The sequence below is a fragment of the Ranitomeya imitator genome, chromosome 5, assembly GCF_032444005.1.
Source record: "Ranitomeya imitator isolate aRanImi1 chromosome 5, aRanImi1.pri, whole genome shotgun sequence".
NCBI classification, from domain to species: Eukaryota; Metazoa; Chordata; class Amphibia; order Anura; family Dendrobatidae; genus Ranitomeya; species Ranitomeya imitator.
The window spans coordinates 186,590,352-186,607,516 of record NC_091286.1 but is presented as its reverse complement, the minus strand read 5'-3'; the positions used below and the strand labels follow the sequence as shown (position 1 = coordinate 186,607,516).

Below are 17,165 nucleotides of genomic sequence, written 5' to 3'. Positions count from 1 at the left end.
TGAAGATACATGGTATTGACCAAGTTAGATGTGGCATTAGGGGTGGCGATTGGAATCGTACACTGGCACAGATAGAATGTCGGTGGATAACCACTCTAGATACCATCACCCCTATGGGTCTGAATGAGCAGCTAAAGCTTCTCCTCGTTTTTATAAGCTCTTGGTGATATCCCTTTTTGGATTTTAATTTGTGTGTGTTTTTATATTTTTTCAGTATATGTCTTATCAATTTATGCCATCAAGTTTCTCACTCTCTGGTCCTTGAAAAGTCGAATCAATGGTTCTGCCATTAAGAAGCGCGTTTTCCAATCAGATGCCAGAACTAATCACCCCTGAATGCGACCTGGGAGCCTGTCAATTTACATCACCAGTAGCTACACAGATGTATATGTCTGGATATATTTTTGTGCTTATTATACTTATTTTTTACTTTTGTTTGTTTTGTTTTTTTGATAAAAAAGATGGACTGGTTAAACTGGATATCTGTAAAGTACAATTACCTGGCGCTGTATTTATAAATGTATTTCTCTGCACTTGCAATACTGGAACACACTTTTCTTCTTCTTCTATGTACTATACCTGTTTCCCTTTCTACCTTCCCTTTTCCATTATGGCATCTTCGGGCGTGCACGCATGCCCGCTGTGTCCGGGTCCAGGACGCATGTCTCCGGCTTCCGTTCGTGACGCGGCAGGTTTTTGACCACATGAGGGATTTCCCTCTGATCTGCCGTGTCACATGAGAGGCTGGGGGAGTGTCGTCCACACTTGGCCCGGGATCCAGTGCGCATGCGCCACTAATGGCGCCGCTTATACCGGACACCTGGGGAACACATTTATAAGGGTCGAGTGATTTGAGACACACACAGCCACAATCCCCCGAGGAAGTCCACGCGAAACGCGCGTCAGGACTGCTAGGACACACTGACAGGCCACATGGGTAAGCAGGATGGTACTTGTTATCTATTAGTTCCTGGGCAATGTAATTGACAAGTGGGCTTTTTTGGAATAGCACATACCTTTCCCAATTTTGCCTTCTGCCCTGGTATATATTTCTTGGTGTGTCAGACTCTCCATCTAACCTAACATTTGCACCTTGCCTTATGCACTATGCACTTTGTGACATTAGACAAAGCCCTTCCTGCCTGCTAGTCAGCCTATATAGATTCTCAGTGACCAGGTATCCTTGTGGTGTATTACACAAAGGCCTTCCTTTGTGCCTTGTCTATGATGAGCTGTTTTTAAAGAAATTAATGTGACTTTTGTTTCATTTGTTTTCATTATTGATGGTCTTGATATTATTCATTAATAAAATTTATTCTTATTATTCAAAAATTTGGACACTACTCCGTGAGTCTGTGTAGGAGCTATTTTGGAGTGTCCGTGATCAATTTGATCATGTCCTTGTTATAAAGGCATTGAACCTTTATTGGTATTGAACATGTATCAGTGGGTATTGTTCATAGTGTGTTTGAAAACTTCCATTGAAGGAGAACTCACTACCTCTCGTGGCAGCCTGTTCCACTCATTGATCACCCTCACTGTCAAGAAGTTTTTTCTAATATTTAATCTGTATCTTCTCCCTTTCAGTTATTATTATTATTATTATTTATTGTTATAGCGCCATTTATTCCATGGCGCTTTACATGTGAGGAGGGGTATACATAATGAAAACAAGTACAATAATCTTAAACAATACAAGTCATAACTGGTACAGGAGGAATGAGGACCCTGCCCGCGAGGGCTCACAATCTACAAGGGATGGGTGAGAATACAGTAGGTGAGGGTAGAGATGGTCATGCAGCGGTTTGGTCGATCGGTGGTAGCTGCAGGTTGTAGGCTTGTCTGAAGAGGTGGGTCTTCAGGTTCTTTTATTAGTTTTATTCCATTGTTCGTGTTTCCATGTGCAAATGAGAATAAATGATGATCCCTCTACACTGGGACATCCCTTTAGATATTTGTACATAGCTATTAAGTCTCCTCTTAGCCTTTTTTTTTTTTTTTGCAAGCTAAACATTCCCAGATCCTTTAACCGTTCCTCGTAGGACATACTTTGCAGTCCGCTTACCATTCTGGAAGCTCTTCTCTGAACTTACTCCAATTTTCTAATGTATTTTTTTTTTTTTTTTAAATGTGGTGCCCAGAACTGGACACATTATTCCAGTTGACCAGCTTTACTAAGGAGGAGTACAGGGGCGATAATTACTTCACGTTTTCTAGACTCTGCTTCTCTTAATACACACCTGGAACTGTGATTGCCTTTTTTAATGCTGAATCACACTGTTGACTCATATGCAGACTTTGATCTATTACTATACCCAACTTTTTCTCACGTGAAGCTGCTTAGTTCTATTCCTCCACTTGTATAGATGTAATTCTTTATTTATGAAAGTACTAAGATGCACCTCTCAGTCACTGAAATCAGGTTTTTCATTCAGTGTCATAAGCACAATGTATAACATCCAGCCTCTTGCCAAGGAAAGGCGAGGGCCTGGACGTGAAAGGAAGAGCTCCCTGATCCCAGAGTGATACTGTAATAATATACCACCATAGTAACACGTCAGATTGTGAAATTTCTTCTTGTTAAATGTTCCACCATCAACTAGGAGTTGTGCAGTGGAAACACTTAGGAACCACAGCAAATAAGTCATGACGTAGTAGACCACGTAAAGTTAGAATGGGGCCACTGATTGCTAGGGTGCATTGTACATATAATTCACCATTAACTACAGAGCTTCAACCCTTGTCTGTCATTCAGTCTGCTATCATTCTGTGTGACTGCAGACTCATGCATCCTCACATTGCACGCACTGCACGTTGTGAAGATTCACTGATCCGGCGATGGTGGTAATGCGACCGTAAATATGCAACATGCATATACAGTGGGGCAAAAAAGTATTTAGTCAGTCAGCAATAGTGCAAGTTCCACCACTTAAAAAGATGAGAGGCGTCTGTAATTTACATCATAGGTAGACCTCAACTATGGGAGACAAACTGAGAAAAAAAAATCCAGAAAATCACATTGTCTGTTTTTTTAACATTTTATTTGCATATTATGGTGGAAAATAAGTATTTGGTCAGAAACAAACAATCAAGATTTCTGGCTCTCACAGACCTGTAACTTCTTCTTTAAGAGTCTCCTCTTTCCTCCACTCATTACCTGTAGTAAAGGCACCTGTTTAAACTTGTTATCAGTATAAAAAGACACCTGTGCACACCCTCAAACAGTCTGACTCCAAACTCCACTATGGTGAAGACCAAAGAGCTGTCAAAGGACACCAGAAACAAAATTGTAGCCCTGCACCAGGCTGGGAAGACTGAATCTGCAATAGCCAACCAGCTTGGAGTGAAGAAATCAACAGTGGGAGCAATAATTAGAAAATGGAAGACATACAAGACCACTGATAATCTCCTTCGATCTGGGGCTCCACACAAAATCCCACCCCGTGGGGTCAGAATGATCACAAGAACGGTGAGCAAAAATCCCAGAACCACGCGGGGGGACCTAGTGAATGAACTGCAGAGAGCTGGGACCAATGTAACAAGGCCTACCATAAGCAACACACTACGCCACCATGGACTCAGATCCTGCAGTGCCAGACGTGTCCCACTGCTTAAGCCAGTATATGTCCGGGCCCGTCTGAAGTTTGCTAGAGAGCATTTGGATGATCCAGAGGAGTTTTGGGAGAATGTCCTATGGTCTGATGAAACCAAACTGGAACTGTTTGGTAGAAACACAACTTGTCGTGTTTGGAGGAAAAAGAATACTGAGTTGCATCCATCAAACACCATACCTACTGTAAAGCATGGTGGTGGAAACATCATGCTTTGGGGCTGTTTCTCTGCAAAGGGGCCAGGACGACTGATCCGGGTACATGAAAGAATGAATGGGGCCATGTATCGTGAGATTTTGAGTGCAAACCTCCTTCCATCAGCAAGGGCATTGAAGATGAAACGTGGCTGGGTCTTTCAACATGACAATGATCCAAAGCACACCGCCAGGGCAACGAAGGAGTGGCTTCGTAAGAAGCATTTCAAGGTCCTGGAGTGGCCTAGACAGTCTCCAGATCTCAACCCTATAGAAAACCTTTGGAGGGAGTTGAAAGTCCGTGTTGCCAAGCGAAAAGCCAAAAACATCACTGCTTTAGAGGAGATCTGCATGGAGGAATGGGCCAACATACCAATAACAGTGTGTGGCAACCTTGTGAAGACTTACAGAAAACGTTTGACCTCTGTCATTGCCAACAAAGGATATATTACAAAGTATTGAGATGAAATTTTGTTTCTGACCAAATACTTATTTTCCACCATAATATGCAAATAAAATGTTAAAAAAACAGACAATGTGATTTTCTGGATTTTTTTTTCTCAGTTTGTCTCTCATAGTTGAGGTCTACCTATGATGTAAATTACAGACGCCTCTCATCTTTTTAAGTGGTGGAACTTGCACTATTGCTGACTGACTAAATACTTTTTTGCCCCACTGTACCAGGCCACAGTCCGATGGGAGCAGTCTCGCTCAATGCAAGCGAATTGAATGAATGTGGCTGGGAGTATGCAAATCGCAAACTTACTATCACGACTGTGGGGGGAATACCCACTGTGTGCTGTATATGCGATATATGAGCATGCACAATTCTGCAATCAAATTTGGAAAATTACTGCAAAAAAAGCAGCAAAGTAAGGGTATGTGTCCACGTTCAGGAAACGCTGCGTGTTTGACGCTGCATAGAGACGCAGCGTCAAACATGCAGCGTCCAGATGTTACAGCATAGTGGAGGGGATTTAATTAAATCCCGTCTCCACTATGCGTGGTAATACGCACCCGGCGGCCCTGCGACTCCGGACATGCGGCGCGTCTTTTAAGATCGCAGCATGTCCGTATACCTTGCGGCGACTCTGCGTCGCCGCAAGGTATAACACAGGGCCCTATGGTGTGGTGCGATAATCCCGGATGTGTGCTATGAACACATCCGGTATCATCGCGTCACAGAAGGGGGCGGAGCTTAGCGCAGAGCGGGTTTGCCGCTCCGACCAAACCACCGGCCATCCTGAAGGTGGACATATACCCTAACAGTGTGTGAACACTACCCAACATTTTAGAATTACACTGCAGTTAATCAGCATGTAGATTTCTAGCAGGGTAATATATGCAAAAAAACTGTTGTGCTCAGCAAGTTAATCATACATTTTATATTTTAGGCCCATACGCAGTTTTCCATTTTTATCCCTTGTCGTTGCACTGCAAGTACATTTTCAGTCTACATTGTTATAGGATGCGGTCTGCTTTTTTGGTCTTATACAATGCCAAGAAATGTTGAGTGAGGATCCAAGATCAATTACAAATGTTTGAAACAGCTTGAAAAATGCTCATAACCCCACATGTTACGGATTTACAATGCATCATACATATTGTGTAATGTTTTTTATTCGGCTCCTATCATTCAACATTTGCCAAAGTTATCTATACTTAAAGGGAACTTGTCACGTGAAAAACGCTATCAACCGCCCCTATGACTGAACGCCGAATGCTGCCAGAGGGAATAAAGTTATCTTCCTCCAGGCAGTGGGGCTCTAAGTTCCGGCGACGGGCAGGTTGAGGACGCTGTTAACCTGCAGAGGTTCCCTTTAATATAATGCTAACTAACTGCAAATCATTTGTAATAAATCTCAGAGCAACAAAGCCATGGGGGACTAAATTGGGAGACTGATTTCACTTACGTTTTCTGTAGTTCCTGTAATGACATGGAGCCCGTCATATGTGGACTTGATATACATTCCCTAGGGAGAGGAAAATGGCAAATGGTCACATGTATTCTTGTGAACATATGTAAAGATTAAGGGTATGTCCACACATTCAGGATTTCTTGCAGAAATTTCCTGACAAAAACCGGACATTTCTGCCAGAAATCCGCATGCGTTTTTTTTTTCACGCTTTTTTGCACGTTTTTTTTCCGGAGCTTTCCTAATGCATTAAATAGCGGGAAAAACGTGAAAAATCTGCAAAATTAATGAACATGCTGCTTTTTTTTTTACCGCGATGTGTTTTTCCATGGAAAAAAACGCATCATGTGCACAAAAATTGCGGAATGCATTCTAAATGATAGGATGCATATGTATGCGTTTTTTCATGCGTTTTTATTGCGAAAAATCCTGTACATGTGCACAAAGCCTAAATTGGATTCTTCTGAGAACAGGGACTCATGACTATGGTCATGGAAACATTTGAATAAAGGATTCTGGGCTGCAAAGATTCAGCATCTGGGCTTCATTTTAAAAGAATGTAAGTAATACTTTGTATATATAATATTTTATTTAAAAACAACCTTGAGTACCGTAACTGTTTTTTTTTAAAGGCTTTATTTTCAATTTTTTAACACTATGAAAATATTAACTTTAGCAACCATTAGAATCAATAAGTAACATCAATGTCCACTGAAGCCAGTTCAATATCTGACTAGATCAATATTATGTCTTGCATAAGAAACATTAACAACTAAAGAATCATATCCATACATTTAATACATACAACCTCATACACAACACCCAATCATTTCGCTCCCCAAACCCATCATCCCTCTTCAAAATATCATTAACCAACAGCTTAGGCAGACATATGATAGAACTAAATATATAGCAAGTGCCGCTGGGTATCCTAGTAGGCAGTGTCTGCTATGCTAACCACTTATCGATCGTATAAGCACATCTCCTATGCATGTAGAAGATTTCATATAATTGCAGCTAATGGAGCATACAGGGGATTTCCGTAAATTTTCATGCCATTATAATTATAATAATACAATAAGCTCATGTATAACACCTAGCCGACACAATGTAGAGGACAATACCATAGGGCAGTGGTGGCGATCCTATGGCACACGGGCCAGAGGGAGCACGCAGAGCCCTCCCGGTGGACACGCATGCCATCTCCTCAGCTCTAGCGCTGTTATCACTCTCCTTCGTCCGTTTGCCATCTCCCTCATCACTAGCACCTGGGCCACTCTTCTCTGCACAGCCTGATGGGACGGCACACGTACTCTCTCCCATCCGGCCATGCACCCTCCCATCAGTCTGTGCGCGTGCTGAGGAGGGTGAGGGTGGCGGCGCTAGTGATGAGGGGGATGGCTCGCGGGCTGAGCAGAATGGCGGCGGCAATACTGCTGCGTAGCTGGTGCGTGTGCCCACAGGTAGGACTGTGATATATGAAGAGACCAGATCAGTGCTGAATCGGGCGTAGGTGAGAGTTTTTTTTTTTTTTGTGAGGCCATAATACGGTATGGAGAACTATGTGAGGCCATTATACAGTACGGAGCAATATATAGGGCCATTATTCAGTATGAAGCGCTACTTGGGGCCCTTATACAGTATGGAGCACCCTGTTGGGCTATTATACTGTATGGAGCACTGTGTGGGGCATATTATACTATATGGAGCACTATGTAGGGCCATTATACTGTATGGAAGGCAATGCAGGGCCCAGTTAGTGCTCAATACAGAATATGTTGCCCATTACACTTAATTCAGGACTATGTGGGGCCCATTACACTGTATGGAATACTATGTGGCACCATTGTACTGTATGGAGGACTTTTTGTGCCCATTATACTGTTTGGAGAGTTATGTGGGGATTATAGTTGGAGAAACACACTGTGATTGGGTCACCATTCAGGTGAATTGAGGGAGGGGGGGTACAGTAGGGTCATCATACTGTGCATGTGTAAAAATTCACTGTGAGGGTATCATCCTTTGTTTTGGAGCACTTTTGTTTGCATCATACTTTATCTGTTTTATTCAAGGTTTTTATCCTTTGTCATTACATATTTAAACTGGGCCATATGCTTTTTTACTGTTCTTACATAACATTATTCCACTATAATTCCAAACGTTAATCGTTTTATTTGAAAAGGAAAAACTTACTCAATTGAGGAATTTTTTTTTTTTTAAATATCATGCTTGGCCAGTGACTTTGTCCAAGCTTTTAACTTTGGCCTTCTGTGTATTTGAGTTTGACATCCTTGGCTTAAAGAGTTACGGTAACGTTACACTAAACGACTTACCAACGATCACGACCAGCGATACGACCTGGCCGTGATCGTTGGTAAGTCGTTGTGTGGTCGCTGGGGAGCTGTCACACAGACAGCTCTCTCCAGCCACCATCGATCAGGGGAACGACTTCGGCATCGTTGAAACTGTCTTCAACGATGCCGAAGTCCCCGGGTAACCAGGGTAAACATCGGGTTACTAAGTGCAGGGCCGCGCTTAGTAACCCGATATTTATCCTGGTTACCATTGTAAAAGTAAAAAAAAAAACACTACATACTCACATTCTGATGTCTGTCACGTCCCCCGTCGTCAGCTTCCCGCACTGACTGTCAGCGCCAGCATTAGCAGCGCTCCTGCCGAAAGCAGTTTTAACCCTGTGGACGCCGGGGGACGTGACAGACATCAGAATGTGAGTATGTAGTGTTTTTTTTTGTTTTTTTTTTTATTAACTTTTACAATGGTAACCAGGGTAAATATTGGATTACTAAGCGTGGCCCTGCGCTTAGTAACCCGATATTTACCCTGGTTACAAGTGAACACATCGCTGGATCGCCGTCACACACGCCGATCCAGCGATGACAGCGGGTGATCAGCGACCAAAAAAAAGGTCCTGATCATTCCCCAACGACCAACGATCTCCCAGCAGGGGCCTGATCGTTGGTCGCTGTCACACATAAGGAGATCGTTAGCGGGATCGTTGCTACGTCACAAAAAGGGTGACGTTGCAACGATATCGTTAACGAAATCGTTATGTGTGAAGGTACCTTTACAATAGCAAACAGGTTGTAAAACAAACAACTATGCAATTCTACTTTTGATTATAAATCCTCTACATTCTCAAGAACAGACCTCCACTTCAATAATAGGTGGCTAATATCTTAGGCTTGGAGTACAGTGCTTACAAGCTCTATGCTATAGACTATAAAGCTCGCTAGTATACAAGTTGTTTTTCTAATCTAATACCTGTATTCCGGTTAAATTGCCGTTTTGGCACTTTGTGATAATTAGGTGGATTTTAGATTGAAGTTTGGGCACTCAGTCTCTAAAAGATTCACCATTATTGCCATCGGGAATTCAAAGTGTTCATGAAGAAACAGAAGTCGCTTATACCAGAATGGAAGAATGTTCAGACAAGATCAAATTAAGTGCAGACTTTTCTTTAAAGTATGTGCAGACTCTATAGTCCATCTCCACTTCACAATGAAAACACAAATAATCCAAAGCCGTCCCAAACCTCCTCAACCTTTCTAAAGTATAATAAACTCTATTTAAAAATTCTGCAAAACAGCACACCCTCATATCCAATAAGATCCCTTCATGAACAAATATAGGCACACCAATCGAGAACTTATGAAGACACTGGATCAGAAATGTAAATATAAAAGACAAACTCCTCACACAAGTTCACACTCTTGTCCAGTGTCTTCATAAGTTCTCGATTGGTGTGTCTATTTAAAAATTCTGTCTGCATGCTCTCCCTAGCACTCACCACTGAGGAATAAAATGTATCTTCCATCTCTCCCCATTCATCCACCGTCAATTCTGGTATATCCCACCACCAATTTTACATAAGCCTTATCAAAAGACTTGACAATAAATGACTGGACAAGAGTGTGAAGTTGTGTGAGGAGTTTAGGTAAAACTCAGGTTCCAAAGAGCCCCTCCAATTTTGAAAAGCCCAGGGACACAGGCGCTGCTTCAAACTGTGAGCACACTGTGTCATGGAGTTGTATGTATAGGAACTTGGCAATATAAGAAGCCCCATATCTGACTTGGAAATCCTGAGAGGTAAGCAATTCTGACCTGAGTAAATATGAAAGGCGAATTTGACAGTACCTTGTCCAGAGGATATGAATATGGAAGGTGAGGATTAAATCAGAGAAGCACCCTAGGTGACACTAGTGGTTTAGCTAGTCCCCTCAATATATACTGTACTATTGCCAACACTCTAGCTACTGTCTAAAGTACTGGAGCTGATGAGGCCTGCATTATATCTATAGAGTAGATTGATTAACCACTTATAAAAATCCATCAACTCAACTCATGCTAGTGCAGTAGCGGCATTGCTCATGTCAATTATTATCCACCAACGTACACTAACTGAGTGTCCTGGAAGTAAATGGATAAGAGCCACCAAGCCTTTATGATGTCTAGGTGCTTACAAATTAAATATGCTGATTCTAAGGGACGCCCTTGGCAGTAGAAGGTCCGTACCAAGCTTGTTCTTCTAGCAATCATAACAGGGGAGGAATTAAATAAATACAAGAATTTGGGCAAATATAAAAAGATGTATAAAATATAATTTCAAAGAGATTTATGCACCCTATAAAGGATAGAGGGAGATGTTGTTTGGATTTAAGTTGCCTACCTATCTTTACTATTACAGGATCTCTTCAGTGTCTGATCACATCAAAATTGAAGACAGTGCCCACAGAAGAGCGGAACAAAGCAGAGGAGCGACGGCAGGCAAAATGGGCAGGCGCGGGTTATCCTCCCGTGCACACAAAGTCAAAGGGGAACTTGAAGAAAAATCTTGTATAATGAAGACTGGAGGCAATCTTACCTTCCGGACAGCCTATGCCCCACAGCCTGTAAGATCGAAGCTATAAAAGATGATTTTTACTAAACAAGGCACCATCAATTTAAAGGGACTCTGTCACCTGAATTTGGCGGGACTGGTTTTGGGTCATATGGGCGGAGTTTTCGGGTGTTTGATTCACCCTTTCCTTACCCGCTGGCTGCATGCTGGCTGCAATATTGGATTGAAGTTCATTCTCTGTCCTCCATAGTACACGCCTGCGCAAAGCAATCTTGCCTTGTGCAGGCGTGTACTATGGAGGACAGAGAATGAACTTCAATCCAATATTGCAGTCAGCATGCAGCCAGCGGGTAAGGAAAGGGTGAATCAAACACCCGAAAACTCCGCCCATATGACCCAAAACCAGTCCCGCCAAATTCAGGTGACAGGTTCCCTTTAAGATGTATGTCCATATTATTAACTCAAAAAAGAACAAAAAAGTGACAGATTATCTTTAAAATTATTAGCAACTAGTACACAAACATTTAGAATCTGGGTAAGACTATATGAAGGCGACAGAGAGAAAAGAACCATTTGTTTTCTGACAATTAACCTTCAAAACCAGAATATGACCCAAAGTCATCCACCAACCTCAGGAGAGAAATAAGGGAAGAGCTGATGTCCACTACATACACTAAGGTATAAAAATACTTTTTCTGGTTAAGACCCTTGGATTACATTCGAGCCTGCTGTAAGGTTTTACTCACTTGGCTGTGGGTTGAGGTAAGTACAGGAAGAGGTTTTCATAAAAATGTCGGCCAGGCTTATTTGCTCCATAAACCTGCTTAAGTTTCAGCAAACAAAAGATGGCCTTCTGCGGCACAAAAAGGGAAACAAACAGAAAAACAAACAGTTCATATAGCACAGAGGGTCCGTCTGTTCAGGTCAGTGTCTCAGCAAAACACACACTGAAGCCTCAATGCCTCCTGTCACAGACCATGTGAAACTACAGCCTCCATTAAACAGGCTGTAACCACACCCAGAGGTGAGGTATGTGGGTAGCCAGACCCGCCCATCTCTCGTAGCTACCCGCAACCCGGACCCAGGTGCAACAAATGAACCTCTTAGTGCTTTCATGCACTAGAGAAAAATACTCTGGGTTACATCACAGAGACAAGCCATCTCTGCGACACATACCCCCTATCGACTATGCGACCATTAGCCACACTACACCCGCAAATAGCCAATAGATTAACAGTCGCAGTGAAAAGCATTGGGACAGGGGGAACCCGGTCTATTCCCTCTTTGCAAGGGAAAAAGGTTGCAACATATAGAAGTTACTTTGTATTCTTACACTAGGAAAATCACATAGTAGCTTAACCCACGTACCATAATTGGGATCAAACTTGAGGCGCAGTAGTAGTGAATGTGAATACTGCCATTCGACAGAGTTAAAGGCTTTACATACATCAAAAGACCTAACAAAACCAGGAGAGGTATCACTGCGTGCAGTTGATATACTGTATTTAAGAATAGCCACTGAATGTTAATGTCTGTCGCTTTACCTGGAATGAATCCAGTTTGGTCAGGATGTATTAATGATGACAGTACTCAACTCAATCTTAAAGGAAGAATTTTAGTTACAATTTTAATATCTGTTATAGGGATTTACTCGTTTTTAGACAATTGGTAGCATTCACACGGACACATACAGTAGTTTCTGGGTCACACAGGGAGATTTATTGAAGTGCAGAATGGAAAACAAACAGCCTTTCTTCAGCATAAAGGAACAAAAACAGTCCATATACAGGGCACATGCAGGCTCACCCATTCAGATAAATGCCCACATGTCTCAAGTTCTGTCAGAGATACCAGCACCAAGAGGTCCTTTCACCTCTCTTACCAGGCACAAACAGTCTCATCTGTGTGGCAATACAGTGAGTATAACATTTAGTCATTTTCTAAAATATTGTAATTAGATTGCAGAAAAGCAATTCTATCTACTTACCAACCCTTCCCCGGGTCTTATATTAGTTAGGATGACTTCCTCCAGGCAGGCACTTTGACTTGTTAAGGGGTCTGTGGTAAATTTGTATGTTTTGTCACATATTCCATTCAGAACTTTAGACTACAAGAAAAAAGGTAAATTATTTCAGATTTCTAGTATGTCATTATCTGCTTCTCAGTATCAGTTTATCCAGAACATTGTTTTGGGATCAATGGTCCATGTAAAAAAAAGCAGTAAAGGGTTAATATTAACTTGTGTCTTTAGCATTTCACTGCTGAACAGTTTTTCACTTCCTTGTTGCTGGGGAGGGGAACTCCTCCTTGAGTGACAGTTTTGGCTCTGCAGCATTGTTTTTGTGCTGAGATACACATTCTACTATATCAGTGCTTGTTCTGGAGTCTATACTGCTAGCACTATAAATACCGCACACATTGAATTTAAGGGGAGCTTGAACAAGCACAACACTTAACTGAGCAATGAATAGGAGAACAGCTTTGGAAATCTTGGGGCTGTGGCCAGGAGATGGTGATTTAGCAGGACTAATTACAGAGGCTTAGTGTGGAGCTGACATTAACCCCTTTCCAACATCGGGAGTACATTTACGTTGATCTCGGACTCCTTCCTTTTGATGTGGGCTCCGGCGGTGGGCCCACATCTTTCCCATACATGTCAGCTGTTTTGAACAGCTGACATTTGCCTGGAACAGCCACGGGTGGTATCACGATCCACCCGTGGATATTAACCTGTAAATGCCGCTATCAAACGCTGACAGCGGCATTTAACATGCAATTGTGCCGGAAATCTGCACATCGGTGACCCGGTTGACGTGATCGCGGGTCACTGATGGGTTGACATGACGTTCAAATCACCTCCCTTTCCCCCCATTCAAAATTAAACAAATTAAAAAACAAATCAAACATACACGTTTGGTATCGCCGCGTTCAGAATTGCCCGATCTATCAATAAAAAAGGATTAACCTGATCGTTAAATGGCGTAGTAAGAAAAAAAAAGTCAAAACACCAGAATTTTTTGATCGCCGTGGCATTGCATTAAAATGCAATAACAGGTCGTTAAAAGATTGTATCTGCACCAAAATTGTATCTGCACCAAAATTGTATCATTAAAAACGACAGCTCGGTGTGCAAAAAATAAGCCCTCACTCAACCCGAGAACATGAAAAATGGAGACGCTACGAGTATCGGAAAAAGGCACAATTTTTTTTTTTTTTTAACAAGGTTTGAAATTTTTTTTCACCACTTAGATAAAAAAGAACCTAGACATGTTTGGAGTCTATGAACTCATAATGACCTGGAGAATCATAATGGCAGGTCAGTTTTAGCATTTAGTGAAACTAGTAAAAAGGCCAAACAAAAAGCAAGTGTGGGATTGCACTTTTTTTTTTTGCAATTTCACTGCACTTGGAATTTTGTATCCCTTTTTCGAGTACACAACATGGTAAAACCAATGATGTCGTTCAAAAGTACAACTCGTCCCTCTAAAAAAACAAGCCCTCAGGCCATTTTCACCAAAAAATAAAAAAGTTATGGCTCTGGGAAGAAGGGGAGCAAAAAATGAAAATGCAAAACCTAAAATACCTTTGGTCATTAAGGGGTGAGTTAAGCATCTAATTACTGTATATAACGCGTCCGTTAGTGCACCCATTAACAGCAATGGGGACGCGCATCACTAGCGATGTACCGGAGTTTTGTGGCGCGCCGCGGACGCTGCTTGCAGCGTCCGAGGCGCGCCCGAGGTCCGTTCCCCGCTCTCGTAGATCGGAGATCTGCGAGAGCGGGGACGTTTAACGCGACCCCTTATAAAACATTGCGTTAGCGCAATCCGCTAGCGCTAGGCGCTAAACGGATTGCTCTAACGCAATCTGAACCTAGCCTTAGGCTACTTTCACACATCAGACTTTTTGTTTCAGGCTAAATCCGGCTAATGTTTAAAAAAACGGCTCCGACGTAAATTGCGAAAAACTGATGCACCGGATCCGTTTTTTAGCTTGATCCGGTTGTCTTTGACGCGCATGGATTTTTTTTTGTGTGACTTCCTGATTCCTGGGGGAGAGGGAGGGGGAGAGGGAGAGACAGAGAGAGAGTATCTCCATGATTTGCATGGAAAATGCTGTGAAATCTGATCCGGACGCCGGATTACTGTTTCACACCTCCGTTTCATGTGTTTTTGGCTGATTCCGTCACTTTGCGGTTTTTTACGCTGGCTATTTTTATATTAGTATTGTCATTGTTGCTGAATGTCCTGACTGCGATCTAGGTCAAGTTTGTAGGATTTAAGCTGAAGTACTGGAATCAGGACACTAAGGATAACTAAATCCAGTGTACGAGTGTGGCTCAGTGAAGAAGTACCGGTATGTACGGCAGGGGTGTCAAACTGCAATCCTCAAGGGCTGCAAACAGGTCATGTTTTCAGGATTTCCTTGTACTGCACAGGTGATAATTTAATCACCTACACACATAATGATTACAGCACCTTGTGCAAAGCCAAGGAAATCTTGAAAACACGCATGGTTTGCGGCCCTCGAGGAAAGCAGTTTGACACCCCTGATGTACGGCATAGCATGGCAGTCTGTACACAATACAATTTACCATGTAAAAAAAAAATCTTGCAGCATATTGTTTTATCAAAATTTTAATCCAGCAAAATTGTGCCTATTCATTTTTGTTCACAGAGCACAGACTGCATTTTAGGGCCCTCTACTTACTGGAAATAGGCTGAAAGTTACAGGATGGTCTAACTTTGTAGTCAGGGAGAACAGCTACAGAAAAGATTAAAGTTTTCTGTATCACATCCTTCCTCGAGCACTATTTTACAGTTGATCACTCTGTGCATTTTTTGCATTACTAGTCATGAATGCAGCTCTGAACTGTAATACACTACTTGTCAGAAGTTGATAAAAAGCATGGCTTCCAGAAGAAGCATGGTCAACAACTTATAAACATTTATTCAAGAGAACGTAGATCGCAAACTAACGTCATTTATTTAGAACGTTGTAATGTTATGGAAATAACTTTTATTCATGAGTCTCCATTTTATAGAAAGCCATTGGAATATTTGTATGCAGATGAGACGCATGTACAAAGGAGATTTGTGTGGCAATTATAACATGAGATCTCAGGTTGGGGAGCCGGTCAGAGACGAGTGTCCTGTCACCAGGATGCTGGTGGTGGGCAGGGAAAGAGGAAGAGGGATCGGAGTTCTGCAAGGACACGGTCACATCACCTGCACTTCCAGCTCATTTGCATAAAACATTTGCCAATGGATTTAATCGAATTTGGGGTATAAAAACCTGCTGACAGGTTCCTTTAAGCCTACAACTTGCAGAACACATGAAATACAGCTCATTCTTGCACTCTTTCCTGACTTCCTCTAAATTTGCATTTGGGAAAAAGCCGTCCTCAGACATCTTTTCCTTGAAAACACAAGAAACACAAACTTTTTATTTTTCTTTCCACATAGATGTATGAGGGCTTATTTTTTTGTAGAGCAAGTTGTACTCTTGAATGACACCATGCATTTTACCAAATAGTGTACTGAAAAACTGGAAAAAAATTGCAAATGAGGAGAAATTGTAAAAAATACCCCGCAATTCTGACATTGCTCTTTAGGAACTGATTTTATGTTGTACACTGTGTGGTCAGAATGACATCACAATATGATTCCGCTCATCAGTCTGATTACGGTGATACATAACAAAAAAAATCAGGAGATAGAAAAAAACATATTAGAACGTTGTGATGACTCGTAAGGCTGGCTTCATACTTGCTTTCGGGAGGACTGTGGATGGTTGCCTACTTCCTCCAGCATGCGCTGTTTTGACGCTGTGCCGACCGCAACAAAATGCAACATGTTGCATTTGGTACAGCGTCAAAATGACGCATGCGGAGGAATCCGCATACATTCGCATGGCCTGCGTACCCAATGATAAAGATCGGTACGCAGGGCAAGGCAGGAAGCAAGGAGAAGTAGGCATAGCGTAGGCGTGGTTTCATGGAGGAAGAAGTGAGGAAGTACATTGCCATCCGCAGCCCTCCCGTACGCAAGTATGAAGCCAGCCTAACGTTTTAATTTTTCGATTGATGGAGCTGTGTGACAGCTTATTTTTTGCAGGGTAGGACAACGTTTTTATTCATACCATTTTGGGGTGGAGATGAAGATTTGATTGCTTGTTTTTGTGGTATTGCGGTGATCAAACAAACTTAATTTTTGGCGGTTTTGAATTTTTTAATTATTTTTATATTTTGAAAGCTGGGACTCCTCTGAATGCAATGATACCACATGCTTGTATTTTTATATTCTCTTTCTAATGGGTAAAAGGAGGGGTGATTTGAACTTATTTGTTTTTTATTTTTTAAATATTTTCTAAACTTTTTTTTTTTTTTTTTTACTTGTCACTAATCTTATTAGCCCCCATAGGGGACTTGAAGCTGTGAACGTCTGATCTCTTTTGCTAAATACAGCAATACCACAGCATTACTGCATATAGTAAAAATCACGGTCTCCTTTAACCCCTTTACCCCCAAGGGTGGTTTGCATGTTAATGACCGGGCCAATTTTTACAATTCTGACCACTGTCCCTT

The 17,165-nt window shown here is 41.9% G+C and overlaps 1 protein-coding gene across 2 annotated transcripts in view; it reads right to left on the bottom strand.

Moving 5' to 3' along the window:
• The window catches only part of CNKSR3 (CNKSR family member 3), a 190,809-nt gene that overhangs the window by 31,422 nt on the left and 142,222 nt on the right, over positions 1 to 17,165 (bottom strand). For both annotated transcript variants that reach the window (XM_069769415.1, XM_069769416.1), the window contains exons 6-7: positions 12,567 to 12,686; positions 5,719 to 5,778 (exon numbers count right to left, since the gene is read on the bottom strand). In XM_069769415.1, the coding sequence (XP_069625516.1) occupies positions 5,719 to 5,778; positions 12,567 to 12,686 (180 nt within the window). The remainder of the gene's footprint in view (positions 1 to 5,718; positions 5,779 to 12,566; positions 12,687 to 17,165) is intronic.